Genomic DNA, 18,955 nt, shown 5'->3' with positions numbered 1-18,955 from the left:
AACCTCTACCGCCCCCACCCCCGGTTCAAAATGGCTCATCCTAAAGAGCTTGCCTTCAATGAGAGAGGGGAAAAGTTTAAAGTAGATGTGCAGGACAACTTTATTTTTACGGCGTGGTGGATGGCTGGAATGCACTGCCAGGGTGGTGGTGGCAGCAACAGATATGAAAGATGCTTTGTAGAGGCTCTTAGGTAGGCAGATGAATATGTAGAGAATGGAGGGATAGGGACCATGTACAGTCAGAAGGGATTAAGGATGAAAGAAAATCTTTAAAGATAGTTAGCTTTATTTTTTTCAATGTACATGTATGTGTTCGTTCATTGTCAACGTCAATGAGGACCTTGACACCATCTGATGGTGTCGAGACGAGCGTGTGGTTTGGTTTTAAGTGAGGGAGAGTTGTGCAGCGTCAGCCTCTCTCTCTCTTCCCAATTCCCATCTGGATCCAGTGGCAAGACAGAGTCGAGACGGCTGGAGATGGGACTAGGCGCAGTGGATGACCAGGATGTCTTCTGTGTCTTGTCCTGCTCTACACGTTCCACGACGTTTGCAGAGACCACCTTTTTCACCTTCCATTGGTCTTGTCCGCTCAATCCGCCGAAGTCTGTCTTCACATGCTGGGATAGGCATCTCCCTATCTCACCGAGGGTTTGAGACCCGTCGGCTACCCTCACCTGGTTTAGCCGGCTTGTCGAAGCCATTGCCCGGGGTGTGGCCGCTGTCCTATGCAAACAGCTACGGAGAGCCACAGGTGAGAGCTGAGTACCAGGTGGGGACCAAAGGTGGACTAACCGCCTTGAAAAGGAGGTAACATGTTCCCCCACCAGAGGTGCTACCCCTCCCTGACACATGTAACATGCAGTGAAACACGCAATTTTGCATCAATGACCAACTTAGTCTATGGATGTGCTAGGGGCAGTATCACCCTGCTTCCAGCACCAAAACAGCATGCCCACGACTTACTAACCCTAACCTGTATGTCTTCTTTTGGGATCCGAAGAAACTGAAGCATCCGGAGGAAACCCGTGTGGTCATGGGGAGAACGTACAAACTCCTTATAGACAGTGGCACGAATTGACATCAATTTTATAGCTGGCACTATAAGGCATGACAAGGGAAATTAGGGATAGTATCAATTCCAAAGAAGAAGCATACAAATTAGCCAGAAAAAGTGGCTCACCTGAGGACTGGGAGAAATTCAGAGTTCAGCAGAGGAGGACAAAGGGCTTAATTAGGAAGGGGAAACAAGATTATGAGAGAAAACTGGCAGGGAACATAAAAACTGACTGTAAAAGCTTTTATAGATATGTAAAAAGGAAAAGACTGGTAAAGACAAATGTAGGTCCCCTACAGACAGAAACAGGTGAATTGATTATGGGGAGCAAGGACATGGCAGACCAATTGAATAATTAGTTTGGTTCTGTCTTCACTAAGGAGGACATAAATAATCTTCCAGAAATAGTAGGGGACAGAGGGTCCAGTGAGATGGAGGAACTGAGCGAAATACATGTTAGTAGGGAAGTGGTGTTAGGTAAATTGAAGGGATTAAAGGTAGATAAATCCCCAGGGCCAGATGGTCTGCATCCCAGAGTGCTTAACGAAGTAGCCCAAGAAATAGTGGATGCATTAGTGATAATTTTTCAAAACTCGTTAGATTCTGGACTAGTTCCTGAGGATTGGAGGGTGGCTAATGTAACCCCACTTTTTAAAAAAGGAGGGAGAGAGAAACCGGGGAATTATAGACCGGTTAGCCTAACGTCTGTGGTGGGGAAACTGCTGGAGTCAGTTATCAAAGATGTGATAACAGCACATTTGGAAAGTGGTGAAATCATCGGACAAAGTCAGCATGGATTTGTGAAAGGAAAATCATGTCTGACGAATCTCATATAATTTTTTGAGGATGTAACTAGTAGAGTGGATAGGGGAGAAACAGTGGATGTGGTATATTTGGATTTTCAAAAGGCTTTTGACAAGGTCCCACACAGGAGATTAGTATGCAAACTTAAAGCACATGGTATTGGGGGTAAGGTATTGATGTGGATAGAGAATTGGTTAGCAGACAGGAAGCAAAGAGTGGGAATAAACGGGACCTTTTCAGAATGGCAGGCAGTGACTAGTGGGGTACCGCAAGGCTCAATGCTGGGACCCCAGTTGTTTACAATAGATATTAATGACTTGGATGAGGGAATTAAATGCAGCATCTCCAAGTTTGTGGATGACACGAAGCTGGGTGGCAGTGTTAGCTGTGAGGAGGATGCTAAGAGGATGCAGAGTGACTTGGATAGGTTGGGTGAGTGGGCAAATTCATGGCAGATGCAATTTAATGTGGATAAATGTGAAGTTATCCACTTTGGTGGCAAAAATAGGAAAACAGATTATTATCTGAATGGTGGCCGATTAGGAAAAGGAGAAGTGCAATGAGACCTGGGTGTCATTATACACCAGTCATTGAAAGTGGGCATGCAGGTACAGCAGGCGGTGAAAAAGGCGAATGGTATGCTGGCATTTATAGCGAGAGGATTCGAGTACAGGAGCAGGGAGGTACTACTGCAGTTGTACAAGGCCTTGGTGAGACCACACCTGGAGTATTGTGTGCAGTTTTGGTCCCCTAATCTGAGGAAAGACATCCTTGCCATAGAGGGAGTACAAAGAAGGTTCACCAGATTGATTCCTGGGATGGCAGGACTTTCATATGAAGAAAGACTAGATGAACTGGGCTTGTACTTGTTGGAATTTAGAAGATTGAGGGGGGATCTGATTGAAACGTATAAAATCCGAAAGGGATTGGACAGGCTAGATGCAGGAAGATTGTTCCCGATGTTGGGGAAGTCCAGAACGAGGGGTCACAGTTTGAGGATAAAGGGGAAGCCTTTTAGGACCGAGATTAGGAAAAACTTCTTCACACAGAGAGTAGTGAATCTGTGGAATTCTCTGCCACAGGAAACAGTTGAGGCCAGTTCATTGGCTATATTTAAGAGGGAGTTAGATATGGCCCTTGTGGCTACGGGGATCGGGGGTATGGAGGGAAGGCTGGGACAGGGTTCTGAGTTGGATGATCAGCCATGATCATAATAAATGGCGGTGCAGGCTCGAAGGGCCAAATGGCCTAGTCCTGCACCTATTTTCTATGTTTCTATGTTGCAAACTGCTTTGCTATTGTGCTGCCCATTTCATTAGCTCAATAAGTTCAGCATAACATAGTGGGCCAAAAGGGCTGTTGCTGTGCTGTACAGTCCTGTGTTCATGGTACACTCAACTTGTCCCTGTGCCAAGATACAAGAAAAGGGACAGATGCAGATCAAAAGTTCTTCAGAATCCCAAGGTCTTCTGTAGGGTCAGACCTTGACTAGCGACCATCTGGACATTGGATGTTTGAGAGGAGGAGATTTTAATCAGGTCCATTGCCCGAGTAGAAAAAGGGAGCAGCCAGTCATGGCAACACAATAGAGCTTTGACCAGTGACCAACCTACCTTCGAGATTGATTAGCAAGAGCCAATTAAAGGAAGGCAGGGGCAAGTGCAGCAGCCATCATCTAAGTGGACAGAGTCAGAGTGGTGACTCTTGAGGCAAAGAAAAGCTCACGGTTAAGTTCTTTTCCTTTCCCTTCTTTATATCTGCCAGGCAGGATAGTGGAATGATCCTCTTGCGGGACGTGGGAAGGCAGGGAGACATCCAGTATCCCTGACGACTACAACTGTGAGAAGTGCATCCAGCTGCAGCTAACAAACTGTGTTAAGGAGTTGGAGCTGGAACTGGATGAGCTCTGGATCATTCAGGAGGCTGAAGAGGTGATAGACAGGACTACAGAGAGGTAGTTCCCACAAGGTGCAGGACACAGGAAACTTGGCAACCGTAAGGAAGGGGAAAGGGGTTAAACAACCAGAGCCGTGTGCCTCTGTGGTCATGCCCCAACAACAGGTATATCACTTTGGTCACTGTGGGAGGGGGTCGAATGAACAGTGGTCAGGTCTCCGGCACCAAGCCTGGCTCTGTGACTCAGAAGGGAATGGGAAGAGGAGGTATGCTATGGTAACAGGGGACTCATTAGTTAGGGGAATGGACAGCAGGTTCTGTGGATGAGAACATGATTCCAGAATGGTACATTGCCTCCCAGGCGCCAGGGTCCAGGACATCTCAGATCCAGTCCTCAGCATTCTTGTGGGAGGGCAAACAGTCTGAAGTTGTGGTCCACGTAGGTACCAATGACATGGGTAGGACGAGTGACGAGGTTCTGCAAAGGGAGTTAGGTGCTAAGTTAAAGGGCAAGACCTCCAAGGTTGTGATCTCAGGATTACTACCCAAGCTACGTGCTAGTGAGGCCAGAACTAGGAAGATTATACAGTTTAATATGTGGTTAAGGAGTTGGTGTAAGAGGGTGGGTATAAGATTGTTGGATCATTGGGCTCTTTCAGGGAAGATGGGACAGTTTGCACCTGAACTAATATCCTAGCAGGAAGGTTTGCTAATGCTGCAAGGTGGGGTTTACACTAGTTGTGGGGGATGTGGGGGCGGGGGAACCAGAGTGCCAGAACAGTTAGTAGAAAGGTTGTGGAAATAGATGTCGGCAAGAGCACAGACAAAGTCAGGAATCAAAAGGTTGAGCATGGCACGAATAGTGCCCTGAGCTGTGTATATTTCAATGCAACAAGTATCATAGGGAAGGTGGACGAGCTCAGGGCATGGATCAACACCTGGAGTTATGGTGTTGTAGCCATTAGTGAGACTTGGTTGCAGGAGGGGCAGGATTGGCAGCCCAATATTCCGGGGTTTCGTGTTTTAGACGTGACAGAGCAGGAGGAGGGGTGGTGTTATTAGTCAGTGAAAATGTTAAGGCATTGCTCCATCAGGACAGATTGGAGAACTTGATTAGTGAGGCTTTATGGGTGGAACTGAGAAATAAAAAAGGTAAGACCATGTTAATGGGGCTACATTACAGACCACCCAACAGTCCTGAGAATTTAGAGGAACGAATTTGTAAAGAGTTTGCAGACTGTTGCAAGAAACATAAGCTTGTTATAATAGGTGATTTTAACTTTCCACATATTGACTGGTAATCCCATACTGTAAAAGGACTGGATGAGAAAGCGTTTGTCAAATATGTTCAAGAAAGTTTCCTTAATCAGAACGTAGAGAGAGCGTGTGATACTGGATCTGCTATTAGGGAATGAGACAGGGCAGGTGACAGAAGTTTATGTAGGAGAACAGTTTGCATCCAGTGACCACAATGCCATCAGTTTCAGAGTAAATATGCAGAAAGATAGGTCTAGTCCACAGGTTGAGATTCTTAACTGGAGAAAGACCTATTTTGATGGTATCAGAAATGAACTGGCAAGTGTGGATTGGGACAGGCCATTTTCTGGTAAAGGTGTACTTGGTAAATGGGAGGCCTTCAAAAATAAAATTTCGAGAGTACAAAGCTTGCATGGGCCTGTCAGAATACAGGGTAGGAAGTGTAGGAAAACTTGTTTTTCAATATTGAGGCTCTGCTTAAGAGAAACAAAAAGAGGTACATAGCAGGTATAGGCAAGTAGAAACAAATGAGATGCTTATGGAGTATAAGAAATGCAAGACAGTACTTCAGAAAGAAATCAGGAAGGCTAAAAGAAGGTACGAAGCTGCTTTAGCAGACAAGATAAAGAAGAATCCTGAGGGATTCTATATGTTAAGAGCAAAAGATTGCCAGGGACAAAATAGGTCCTCTGGAAGACCAGAATGGTAATCCACGTGTGAAGCCAAAATAGATGGGGGAGATCTTAAATGCATTCTTTGCATCCGTATTTATTTGGGGGATGGATGGAAGTCTATGGAAGTGAGGCAAAGTGGCATCAACTTCATGGACCTTAAACAGATTACAGAGGAGGTAGTGTTTGCTACCCTGAGATAAATCCCCACGACCTAACAATGTGTTCCCTTGGATCCTGTGGGAGGCAAGTACAGAAATTGCTGGGGCCCTAGCAAAGGTACATAAAACATCTTTAGCGACAGGACAGGTACCAGAGGACTGGAGGATAGCCAATGTTTTCCAAAGCATGGATTGATACCTGGAAGTATGATGTGGTAGTTATTAGTGAAACATGGTTACAGGAGGGGTGTGATTGGCAACTAAATATTCCTGGATTTCATTGCTTCAGGTGTGATAGAATCGGTGGGACAAGAGGGGGAGGTGTTGCATTGCTTGTCAGAGGAAATATTACAGCAGTGCTCTGGCAGGATAGAATAGAGGGCTCGTCTAGGGAGGCTATTTGGGTGGAATTGAGGAATGGGAAAGGTGTAGTAACACTTATAGGGGCGCATTATAGACCACCAAATGGGGAGTGAGAATTGGAGGAGCAAATTTGTAAGAAGATAGCAGATATTTGTAGTTAAGCACAAGGTTGTGATTGTGGGGATTTTAATTTTCCACACATAGACTGGGAAGCCCCTACTGTAAAAGGGCTGGATGGTTTGGAGTTTGTAAAATGTGTGAAGGATAGTTTTCTGCAGCAATACCTAGAGGTACCAAGTAGAGAAGGGGCAGTGTTGGATCTCCTGTTAGGGAATGAGATAGGTCACGTGATGGAGGTTTGTGTTGGGGAGCATCAGGTCCAGTGTTCACAATACCATTAGTTTCAATATAATTATGGAGAAGGATAGGTCTGGACCCAGGGTTGAGATTTTTGATTGGAGAAAGGCTTACTTTGAGGAGATGCAAAAGGATTTAGAAGGAGTGGATTAGGACAACTTGTTTTATGGAAAGGAAGTAATAGAGAAATGGAGGTCATTTAAAGGTGAAATTTTGAGGGTACAGAATTTTTATGTTCCTGTTAGGTTGAAAGGAAAGGTTAAAAGTTTGAGAGAGCCATGGTTTTCGAGGGCTATTGGAAAAAGAGATATATCTACAATAAATATAGGCAGCATGGAGTACATGAGGTGCTCGAGGAATATAAAGAATGTAAAAAGAATCTTAAGAAAGAAATTAGAAAAGCTAAAAGAAGATATGAGGTTGCTTTGGCAAGTAAGGTGAAAATAAATCCAAAGGGTTTCTATAGTTATATTAATAGCAAAAGGATAGTGAGGGATAAAATTGGTCCCTTAGAGAATCAGAGTGGACAGCTATGTATGAAACCAAAAGAGATGGGGGAGATTTTGAACAATTTCTTTTCTTCGGTATTCACTGAAGAGAAAGATATTGAATTGTGTAAGGTACGGGAAACAAGAAGGGTAGTTATGGAAAGTATGATGATTAAAGAAGAGGAAGTACTGGCGCTTTTAAGGAATATAAAAGTGGGGTAAGTCTCTGGGTCCTGACAGGATATTCCCATGGACCTTGAGGGAAGTTGGTGTGGAAATAGCAGGGGCTCTGACAGAAATATTTCAAATGTCATTAGAAACGGGGATGGTGCTGGAGGATTGGCATATTGCTCATGTTGTTCCATTGTTTAAGAAGGGTTCTAAGAGTAAACCTAGCAATTATCGGCCTGTGAGTTTGATGTCAGTGATGGGTAAATTGATGGAAAGTATTCTTAGGAGATGGTATATATAATTATCTGGATAGACAGGGTCTGATTAGGAACAGTCAACATGGATTTGTGCGTGGAAGGTTATGTTTGACAAATCTTATTGAATGTTTTGAAGAGGTTACTAGGAAAGTTGACGAGGGTAAAGCGGTGGATGTTGTCTATATGGACTTCAGTCAGGCCTTTGACAAGGTTCCACATGGAAGCTTAGTTAGGAAGGTTCAATTGTTAGGTATTAATATTGAAATAGTAAAATGGATTCAGCAGTGGCTGGATGGGAGACACCAGAGAGTAGTGGTGGATAACTGTTTGTCAGATTGGAGGCCAGTGAGAAGTTTAAAGGGAACACAAGGGGAAACTTCTTCACCCAGAGGGTTGTGAGAGTGTGAAACGAGCTGCTGGCACAAGTGGAGCATGACAGCTTGATTTCAACGTTAAGAGCAGGTTGGATAGGTACATGGATAGTAGGGATATGGTCCTGGTGCAGGCTGTCGGGAGTAGGCAGTTTAAATGGTTTCAGCATCGATTAGATGGGCCAAAGGGCCTGTTTCTGTGCTGTAATTCTCTGTGAGTTTTGCTGAGTTGGAAGAAATTAAAATTGCATTTTCAATAGTCCTTTCACAATGCTCAAGTTGCCTTACAGCCACTGGAGTTTTTTTTTGTAGAACTGTCACTGCCATCTCCTGGTGAAAATGGCAGTTATGGCACACAGCAAGTTTCCCTAAACAACAAAAATAATAACCTTCAAATAACTAGAGGTTGAGGGAGAGGTAAATATTGACCAGGCAAGGTGCAATTTTCATCAAAGTTGCTGGTGAACGTAGCAGGCCAGGCAGCATCTATAGGAAGAGGTACAGTCGATGTTTCAGGCTGAGACCCTTCGTCAGGACTAACTGAAGGAAGAGTGAGTAAGGGATTTGAAAGTTGGAGGGGGAGGGGGAGATCCAAAATGATAGGAGAAGACAGGAGGGGGAGGGATAGAGCCGAGAGCTGGACAGGTGATAGGCAAAAGGGGATACGAGAGGATCATGGGACAGGAGGTCCGGGAAGAAAGACAAGGGGGGGGGGGTGACCCAGAGGATGGGCAAGAGGTATATTCAGAGGGACAGAGGGAGAAAAAGGAGAGTGAGAGAAAGAATGTGTGCATAAAAATGAGTAACAGATGGGGTACGAGGGGGAGGTGGGGCCTTAGCGGAAGTTAGAGAAGTCGATGTTCATGCCATCAGGTTGGAGGCTACCCAGACGGAATATAAGGTGTTGTTCCTCCAACCTGAGTGTGGCTTCATCTCCACAGTAGAGGAGGCCGTGGACAGACATGTCAGAATGGGAATGGGATGTGGAATTAAAATGTGTGGCCACTGGGAGATCCTGCTTTCTTTGGCAGACAGAGCGTAGATGTTCAGCAAAGCGGTCTCCCAGTCTGCGTCGGGTCTCACCAATATATAAAAGGCCACATCGGGAGCACCAGACGCAGTATATCACCCCAGTCGACTCACAGGTGAAGTGATGCCTCACCTGGAAGGACTGTTTGGGGCCCTGAATGGTGGTAAGGGAGGAAGTGTAAGGGCATGTGTAGCACTTGTTCCGCTTACACGGATAAGTGCCAGGAGGGAGATCAGTGGGGAGGGATGGGGGGGACGAATGGACAAGAGAGTTGTGTAGGGAGCGATCCCTGCGGAATGCGGGGGGGGGGGAGGGAAAGATGTGCTTAGTGGTGGGATCCCGTTGGAGGTGGCGGAAGTTACGGAGAATAATATGTTGGACCCGGAGGCTGGTGGGGTGGTAGGTGAGGACCAGGGGAACCCTATTCCTAGTGGGGTGGTGGGAGGATGGAGTGAGAGCAGATGTACGTGAAATGGGGGAGATACGTTTAAGAGCAGAGTTGATAGTGGAGGAAGGGAAGCCCCTTTCTTTAAAAAAGGAAGACATCTCCCTCGTCCTAGAATGAAAAGCCTCATCCTGAGAGCAGATGCGGCGGAGACGGAGGAATTGCGAGAAGGGGATGGCGTTTTTGCAAGATCTCCCAGTGGCCACACATTTTAATTCCACATCCCATTCCCATTCTGACATGTCTGTCCACGGCCTCCTCTACTGTGGAGATGAAGCCACACTCAGGTTGGAGGAACAACACCTTATATTCCATCTGGGTAGCCTCCAACCTGATGGCATGAACATCAACTTCTCTAACTTCCGCTAAGGCCCCACCTCCCCCTCGTACCCCATCTGTTACTCATTTTTATGCACACATTCTTTCTCTCACTCTCCTTTTTCTCCCTCTGTCCCTCTGAATATACCTCTTGCCCATCCTCTGGGTCACCCCCCCCGTCTTTCTTCCCGGACCTCCTGTCCCATGATCCTCTCGTATCCCTTTTGCCTATCACCTGCCCAGCTCTCAGCTCTATCCCTCCCCCTCCTGTCTTCTCCTATCATTTTGGATCTCCCCCTCCCCCTCCCCCTCCAACTTTCAAATCCCTTACTCACTCTTCCTTCAGTTAGTCCTGACGAAGGGTCTCGGCCTGAAACGTCGACTGCACCTCTTCCTATAGATGCTGCTTGGCCTGCTGCGTTCACCAGCAACTTTGATGTATGTTGCTTTAATTTCCAGCATCTGCAGAATTCCTGTTGTTTAAGGTGCAATTTTCATTCAGTGTCCACTATTGGGTACAGGAGTGGATTCCAATGTGGTCTTCTGCTGCTGTAGCCCATTCACTTCAAGGTTCGACGTGTTGTGTGTTCAGAGATGCTCTCCTGCGATGTGCGGTTATTAAGTTACTGTTACTTTCCTGGCAACTTGAACTAGTTTAGCCATTCTCCCCGACCTCTCTCATTAACAGGCATCTTCACCCACAGAACTACTGCTCACTGGACATTTGTTTTGCATTTCGCATCATTCTCTGTAAACTCTAGAAACTGTTGTGTGTAAAAGTCCCAGGTGGTCAGCAGTTTCTGAGACACTCAAACCACCCTGTCTGGCACCAACAATCATTTAACCGTGAAAGTCACTTAGATCACATTTCTTCCCCATTCTGATGTTTGGTCTGAACAACAACTGAACCTGTTGACCATGACTACCTGCTTTTATGCATTGAGTTGCTGCCACATGATTGGCTGATGAGATATTTGCATTAATGACGTCTACAGATGTACCAAATGAAGTGGCCACTGAGTGGAAATGCAATTTTTAAAAATATTTGACTAGGTCTTCAGAATTGTTACTGGCATTGAAACATGTTGTTTAGCAGCAGCAGTACAGTGCAAGACATAAAACCTCTTGTGATGTCCAGAGGGTATGAGGTACAATGTATGTGTACATCACTCTCCTAACGTTAATGATTTAGACTGCAATGTCTGGCCAGAGAAAACCAGTGGGTCCACGAAGGACCCAATTCCATGCAGGGTGGTGTTAAGTAAGAACACAGCTACACCCTGACATTCCTCATTCTGTCTGGCTGCATTGCTCTCTCTCACCTCCAGCTTACCTATGGAACAAATTAGAAACAATATATTACCTCCACTCCAGAACTCAGAAAACCCCACCTCTGCTATGCAGTTGCATTGCTCTGATGAGGTTTACCTGCTCAGACACCGAGTCTCAGAGTTATTACTGACTTGTTCAGTGGAGCATGAGGAAAGATGGACCTCGTACTCAATTTCCACATTAAGTACCTCCATCAACACACACACTGCTCTCTGCCTAAGACGATGACAAGACCCTGGGAAACATGGACCACTTCCCACACCTCAGGAACCATCCTTCATCAAAGGCAGACATTGATCATGAAATTCACCAGTGCCTTCAGTGCTAACCACACAGCCTTTGGCTGTCTGAGAAGAATGTTCAAATATCAGGACAAAAGCCTCAAAGCCCAAAACAGTGATTCCTGCTCTCCTTCATGCTGCTGGGATTTGGATAATCTACAGCAACCATCTACATCAATGCCAAATCAACAGAAATAGTCCAAGTCCACTGGCTGGATTGAGAACCAACATCAGCATCCTTTTCCAGAACTAGAACTACTGACATTGGCTTAAGGCACAGCTTGGGAGGCATTAAATAACAGCATGGACTGAACAGAACATCACAATTCCATGTAAAAGGAATGGGGTTTACCACTGAGTTTGAGCACCATCTTGTGGTCATTGGCTGCACCTGACAGTACAGGTGATCCCTGTGGTACAGGAATGAGCTTATATGCCAACAAAACATCTCACATCATGATTTTCCATGACACAAAGCCACTTTGCCAAAGCATCAGGAAATTCAAGTCGAAAAGATTTACTTTTTTCCCCCCCTCATGAAATCCAAGTTTTTAAATTGGTGACTTATGAATATAGTAAGGGGAAATTTGTTACTCAAATTGCTGTAAAATAGCAGGGAGGTGTTGGACAGTGGAAATTACACTGATGCTGAATGTTTAATAGGACTTGGGGTGATGAGAAGGAAAAAGAATTGGCTTTCTTTCACGTTACTCTTTGAGAAATAGGCCACCAAACAGTCTTAGACTGAGTCAGAATTAGGGGTTCTAACATCTTTCTGTCATTTATTCTTTGGGGGTTTTTCTTCTGTTTCGTGGATGTCTGAAGAGTAAGAATTTCAGAATGAATACTGTGTACTTTCTCTGGAACCATTACACTCTTTTATGACATGAAATTTATTGTTTGTAGTAGTACAATGCAAAGACATAAAAAGTTACTATAGATCACAAAATAAATTTTGACGAAGAGTCTCAACTTAAAATATTGATTATTTACTCTTCTTCATAGATGCTGTCTGACCTGCTGAGTTTCTCCAGTTTTGTGTGTGTGTGTGTGTGTGTGTTTGTGTGTTTGTGTGTTGCGTTGCTCTGCTCTGGATTTCCAACATCTGCAGGATCTCGAATTTACAAACTAAATTAACATGGAACGATCAAGGAATGTCCAGTTGGACCATTCAGAAATCTGATCTCTGAGGGGAATAAACTGTTCCTGGGTCATTGATAAGTTACATCAATGATCAAAGTCAAAGTAAATACAGAATTGAAGTACATGTCCTAACTTGCAATTCATTTTCCTGCAGGAATTTGTGTGAAAATAAAGAAATACAATAGACTTTATGAAAAACTATATATAAACAAAAGACTGACAAATAACCAATGTATGAAAGACAAATTTTGATGTTTAATTATTGACAGGTTATATCAATGATTGATGTGGTGCATTCACAGGAGTTGAATATGAAGTTCTACTAAGGGGTAGTCTATTGAAGGGTCCTCAGGTGACTGTAAAGGCCAATCCAGGATACACATACGGTAGATTCCAGTTAATTGAGCCATTGGTTAATCAGGAAAACTCTTGAACAAAAAATAATCAAGAAAATAACCCAGATTCCCTTTATTTATTTGGGACTGTATGCCACTTAATTGGGACAAGAGATGGCCACTGAACAATATCTAAACAGTGTCACTTGTGTGCACTTGCGTAGTCGTTAAGACACTACAATGTGCTTACAGCAAACAGTTTTTAAGTAGTGCCAGTTGTGTGTGCTTATGTTATGTTATCTATTTGGTCTGACAAACATCGATTCATAAAGAAGTAATTTTTGATAATTTTATTTTTTATTTTGACTTTAAAAAGTTTGCCAAGGTGTCACGGAAAGATTTGACAATAGCCAAAAACATCATCCTACTGGACCAAACGGCAGCATTCATTGGATGACTTCCTGTGTTGAGAACTATTTGGAACTAATACATAGTTTTATAGTACTGCAGAAGTATTGGTAGTGTTTTAACTTGTTCTCCATTTCATTTAAATATATAATGTTACACAAGCACATAATCTGTCTGATAAATGGTTATACTTTTTAATTATTTCAATTAAATTTCGGTTAATTGGGCAACCGCTTATTTGGGCCAAATTTTACTGATTTAACTGAAAACCACTATATTCTGGTATAGTGTGGGTAAGCGTAAGCGGTGGCTGTGGTCAGTATTTTGGGTTGTTTGCTTGTTCAATACCTCCTTTCACAGCTGCTACTTGTTTTCTGTGGGCGTTCTCATGTAGCACAGCTCCAGAGGTTGGATTATTGATGTAACCTATTGAGTTCAAGTTTATTGTTGCCCGACTATATTTTTACAGGCCCTCCATTGGTCGGGCTCGACCGTGCATGCTGTTACACGCGGGCCAGGGCAGTACGGGGAGTAGGCTGATGCCCTTGCAGCAGGCTCCCCCACTCCATGCAGCTGAGGAATCCAAAGGAATGGCAGAGACTGGTACAGCTTGGCACCAATGGCATTACAGGAGTTGCCAGTCTGCACTGAACTCAATGTACAACTGCCCCAGGGACTCCAGCTCTGGATTCTTCCCCGGGGTTTACTCAAAGCCTTCCTCATGAGTAGGTATAACTGCAAAGTAGCAGAGGTTTGAGATCAGAGATCTTAGAGATTTTCTCCCAGGTGAGCTAACAACCATGGTTGACCAGCCCCATCTGCCCAAAATGACTTGCTTTAAGGCACAAGTATCCTGCCTTTGACCCTTTTCCTGTCAGAAACAGTTTCACTGGGCTTCACAGCTAACCCATATGTGAAGGCCAGGGACTCAGCTTGGTTGTCAGGCTGTTTGAGATGCACACCATTGGGATAATTTAATAGGTAGTGGGAGCTTGTCCCCATTACCCACCCTCTCTCTTGGCTACAACAAATGGTTGCACATGTATACAACCAAATGAAATGGGGTGTGGGGAGTAGCTTTATTTGTCATATGTACATTGAAACACAGAGAACTTTGTCCTCTGTGTCAAATCAAATCAGCTAGGATTGTGCGGCCAGACCATAATTGTAGCCATGTTTCCGGCACCAACGTAGCATACCATCAACTCAGTAACCCTAACTGTATGTCTTTGAAATATGGGAGGAAACCCACGTGGTCACAGGGAGAACGTAGAAACTCCCCACGGACAGCGGTGGGAACTGAACTCTGATCCGTGATCGCTGGTGCTGTAAAGCAATGCACTAACCACCACGCTACCGTTCACCCTCTGCTTTGCCCTAAATCCCAGTTCTAGCAACACTCAAACCTAAAGGCATTGAAATATTGTTAAAAGCTGGGGTTACTAAATGAGGGCACAGGCAGAGGACAGATTGAGAACAATTATCTACAGAACCAGCGGCAAGAATTTTTTTTTATTTTGCAAGCTTCAAAGTAGTGCCCTGCTATGCACTCCTGAAAAAATGGAGAGGATTATAAGTAACAACCTGATAAGTCCATAAGACATTAAGATATAGGAGCAGAATTAGGCCATTTGGCCCATCGAGTCTGCTCTGCCATTCATCACGGCTAATTCATTTTCCCTCTCAGTCCCAATCTCCTAACTTCTCTTTTTTTTTTAAAAACTATACAAGTTTATTTACATCATCTATACATAAGATATACACAGTAAATATTTACATGAAAGTAAGTATCCCTTTATGCCCTGACAAGGCTGTGTACTCAGCCCCCTACTGTACTCACTGTACACCGATGATTGTGTAGCCAAGTTTCCATCAAACTCAATATATAAGTTTGCTGATGACACAACAATTGTAGGCTACATCTCGGGTAATGATGAGTTTGAGTACAGAGAGGAAATTAAGAACCTGGTGGCATGGTGCAAAGACAATAACCTATCCCTCAACGTCAGCAAGACGAAGGAATTGGTTGACTTCAGAAGGAGTAGCGGGCCGCACGACCCAATTTACATTGGTGGTGCGCAAGTGGAACAGGTCAAAAGCTTTAAGTTCCTTGGGGTCAATATCACATCCCTCCACATCCACTCTGTTGAGACCTTTTAACTTTTAATAGATTTCAATTAGGTTGCCCCCCCCCCACCATTTTTTCTGAATTCCAGCGAGTACAGGTCAAGAGCCATCAAATGTTCTTTGACGAACCTTTCGACCCTGGAATAATCTTCATGAACCACCTTTGAACCTTCTCCAGTGCCAACACATCCTTTCTTAGATACAGGGCCCAAAACTGCTCACAATACTCCAAGTGAAGCCTCACCAGTGCTTTATAAATTATCAACATTATATCCTTGCAGTTGTATTCTAGTCCTCTTGAAATGAATGCTAATATCTCATTTGCTTTTCTCACCACTGACTCAAACAGAAAATTAACTTTTTGGGGATCCTGCACAAGGACTCCAAAGTCCCTTTGCACCTCCGATTATTGGATTTTCTCTCCATTTAGAAAGCAGTCAATCCTTTCATTTCTTCTACCAAAGTGCATGACCCTATACTTCCTGACACTGTATTCCATCTGCCATTTCTTTGCCTACTCTCCTAATCTGTCTAAGTCCTCTGTAGCCTCTCTACTTCCTCAAAACTACCTGCCCCTCTACCTATCTTCAGATTGTCTGTAAACTTTGCTACAAAGCCATCAATTCCATCATTAACATATAATGTAAAAAGAAGTGGTCCTAATACAGACCCCTGTGGAACACCACTAGTCACCGGCAACTAACCAGAAAAGGTTCCCTTTATTCTTACTCTTTCCCTCCTGCGCGTCAGCACTGCTTTATCCATGTTAGAATCTTTCCATGGGCTTGTAACTTATTAAGCAGCCAAATTTGTGGCGTCTTTTAAAGGCTTTCTGAAAATTCAAGTGCACAACTTCAACCGATTTTCATTTGTCTATCCTGCTTGTTATTTCTTCAAAGAAAGAGATTCGTCAGGCAAGATTCACCCTAGAGGAAACCATACTGACTACTACCTATTTTATCATGTGCTTCCAAGTACCCTGAACCTCATCCTTAACAATTGACTCCAACATCTTCCCAACCATTGATATTTGACTAACTGGCCTATAATTTCAGGCAGAAAGGGAATGGGTGGCCACTAAACAGCGTAGCAGTAGGCAGGTAGTGCAGGAGTCCCCTGAGGTCATCTCCCTCCTAAACAGATATACTGTTTTGGATACTGTTGGGGGAGATGTCTCATCAGGGGAAGGCAGCAGCAGCTGAGTTCATGACACCATGGGTGACTCTGCAGCACAGGAGGGAAGGAAAAGGAGTGGGAGAGCTATAGTGATAGGGGATTCGATTGTAATGGGAACAGACAGGCATTTCTGCAGCCACAAACGAGACTCCAGGAGGGTGCCTGGTGCAAGGGTCAAGGATGTCTCTGAGCGGCTGCAGGATATTCTGGAGAGGGAGGGTGAACAGCCAGTGGTCGTGGTGCACATAGGTACCAACGATATAGGTAAAAAATGGGATGAGGTCCTACAAGGTGAATTTAGGGAGTTAGGAGATAAACTAAAAAGTAGGACCACAAAGGTAATCATCTCTGGATTACTACCAGTGCCACGTGCTAGTCAGAGTAGAAACAGGAGGATATTTCAGATGAATACATGGCTTGAAAAATGGTGCAAGGGGGAGGGATTTAAATTTCTGCGGCATTGGAACCAGTTCTGGAGGAGGTGGGACCGGTACAAGCAGGTCGGTCTGCACCTGGGCTGGACTGGAACCAATGTCCTATGGGGATCAATTGCTACTGTTGCTCAGGAGGATTTAAACTAATGTGGCAGGAGGATGGGAACAAGTGCAGAGAGACAGAGGGGTGTAAAATGAGGGTAGAAGCAAAAAGTAGTAAGGTGAAAAGTAAAAGTGGCAGGCCCGCAAATCCAGGGCAAAAATCAAAAAGGGCCACTTTTCAACATAATTGTATAAGGGCTAAGAGTGTTGTAAAAGCAAGCCTGAAGGCTTTGTGTGTCAATGTAAGGAGCATTTGTAACAAGGTGGATGAATTGAATGTGTAGATAGTTATTAATGAATATGATAGTTGGGATCACAGAGACATGGCTCCAGGGTAACCAACGATGGGAGCTCAACATTCAGGGATATTCAATATTCAGGAGGGATAGACATGAAAGAAAAGGAGGTGGGGTAGCATTGCCGGTTAGAGAGGAGATTAACGCAATAGAAAGGAAGGACATTAGCCGGGAGGACATGGAATCGATATGGGTAGAGCTGCATAACACGAAGGGGCAGCAAACACTGGTGGGAGTTGTGTACAGGCCACCAAACAGTAGTAGTGAGGTTGGGGATGACATTAAACAGGAAATTAGAAATGCGTGTAATAAAGGAATAGCAGTTATAATGGGTGACTTCAATCTACATATAGATTGGGTGAATCAAATTGGTAAGGGTGCTGCGGAAGAGGATTTCTTGGAATGTATGCGGGATAGTTTTCTGAACCAACATGTCGAGGAACCAACTAGAGAGCAGGCCATTCTAGACTGGATATTGAGCAATGATGAAGGGTTAGTTAGTAATCTTGTCGTGCGATAATATGATGACCATAATATGGTGGAATTCTTCATTAAGATGGAGAGTGATAGAGTTAATTCAGTAACAAAGGTTCTGAACTTAAAGAAGGGCAACTTTGAAGGTATGAGACGTGAATTAGCTAAGATAAACTGACAAATGATACTTGAAGGATTGACGGTGGATATGCAATGGCAAGCATTTAAAGATCGCATGGATGAACTATAACAATTGTTCATCCCAGTTTGGCAAAAGAATAAACCAGGGAAGGTAGTGTACCCGTGGCTGACAAGGGAAATTAGGGATAGTATCAATTCCAAAGAAGAAACATACAAATTAGCCAAAAAAAGCAGCACACCTGAGGACTGGGAGAAATTCAGAGTCCAGCAGAGGAGGACAAAGGGCTTAATTAGGAAAGGGAAAAAAGATTATGAGAGAAAACTGGCAGGGAACATAAAAAATGACTGTAAAAGATTTATAGATATGTGAAAAGAAAAAGATTGGTTAAGACAAATCTAGGTCCCTTACAGTCAGAAACAGGTGAATTGATCATGGGGAACAAGGACATGACAGACCAATTAAATAACTACTTTGGTTCTGTCTTCATTAAGGAGGACGTAAATAATCTTCCGGAAATAGTAGGGAACAGAGGGTCCAGTGAGATGGAGGAACTGAGGGAAATACATGTCAGTAGGGAAGTGGTGTTAGGTAAATTGAAGGGATTAAAGGCAGATAAATCCCCAGGGCCAGATGGTCTGCATCCCAGAGTGCTTAAGGAAGTAGCCCAAGATATACAGGATGCATTAGTGATAATTTTTCAAAACTCTTTAGATTCTGGACTAGTTCCTGAGGATTGGAGGGTGGCTAATGTAACCCCGCTTTTTAAAAAAGGAGGGAGAGAGAAACCGGGGAATTATAGACCGGTAAGCCTGATATCGGTGGTGGGGAAAATGCTAGAGTCAGTTATCAAAGATGTGATAACAGCACATTTGGAAAGCGGTGAAATCATCAGACAAAGTCAGCATGGATTTGTGAAAGGAAAATCATGTCTGACGAATCTCATATAATTTTTTGAGGATACAACTCGTAGAGTGGATGTGGTATATTTGGATTTTCAAAAGGCTTTTGACAAGGTCCCACACAGGAGATTAGTGTGCAAACTTAAAGCACACGGTATTGGGG

General features: G+C 44.0%; 1 protein-coding gene across 2 annotated transcripts in view; it reads right to left on the bottom strand.

Annotated features, from left to right (window-relative positions):
- Positions 1-18,955, bottom strand: part of mrpl43 (mitochondrial ribosomal protein L43) — a 39,299-nt gene that overhangs the window by 10,285 nt on the left and 10,059 nt on the right. The window contains exon 3 of one of the 2 annotated variants that reach the window (XM_063071266.1): positions 974-1,098. The exons of the other annotated variant lie outside the window; for it this stretch is intronic. Coding sequence (XP_062927336.1) covers positions 974-1,098 — 125 coding nt within the window. The remainder of the gene's footprint in view (positions 1-973; positions 1,099-18,955) is intronic. 2 annotated transcript variants of the gene reach the window in all.

Source organism: Mobula hypostoma, chromosome 19, assembly GCF_963921235.1.
Source record: "Mobula hypostoma chromosome 19, sMobHyp1.1, whole genome shotgun sequence".
NCBI classification, from domain to species: domain Eukaryota; kingdom Metazoa; phylum Chordata; class Chondrichthyes; order Myliobatiformes; family Myliobatidae; genus Mobula; species Mobula hypostoma.
Note: the sequence above shows the minus strand (reverse complement) of the source record. Positions and strands in the feature narration are given on the sequence as shown.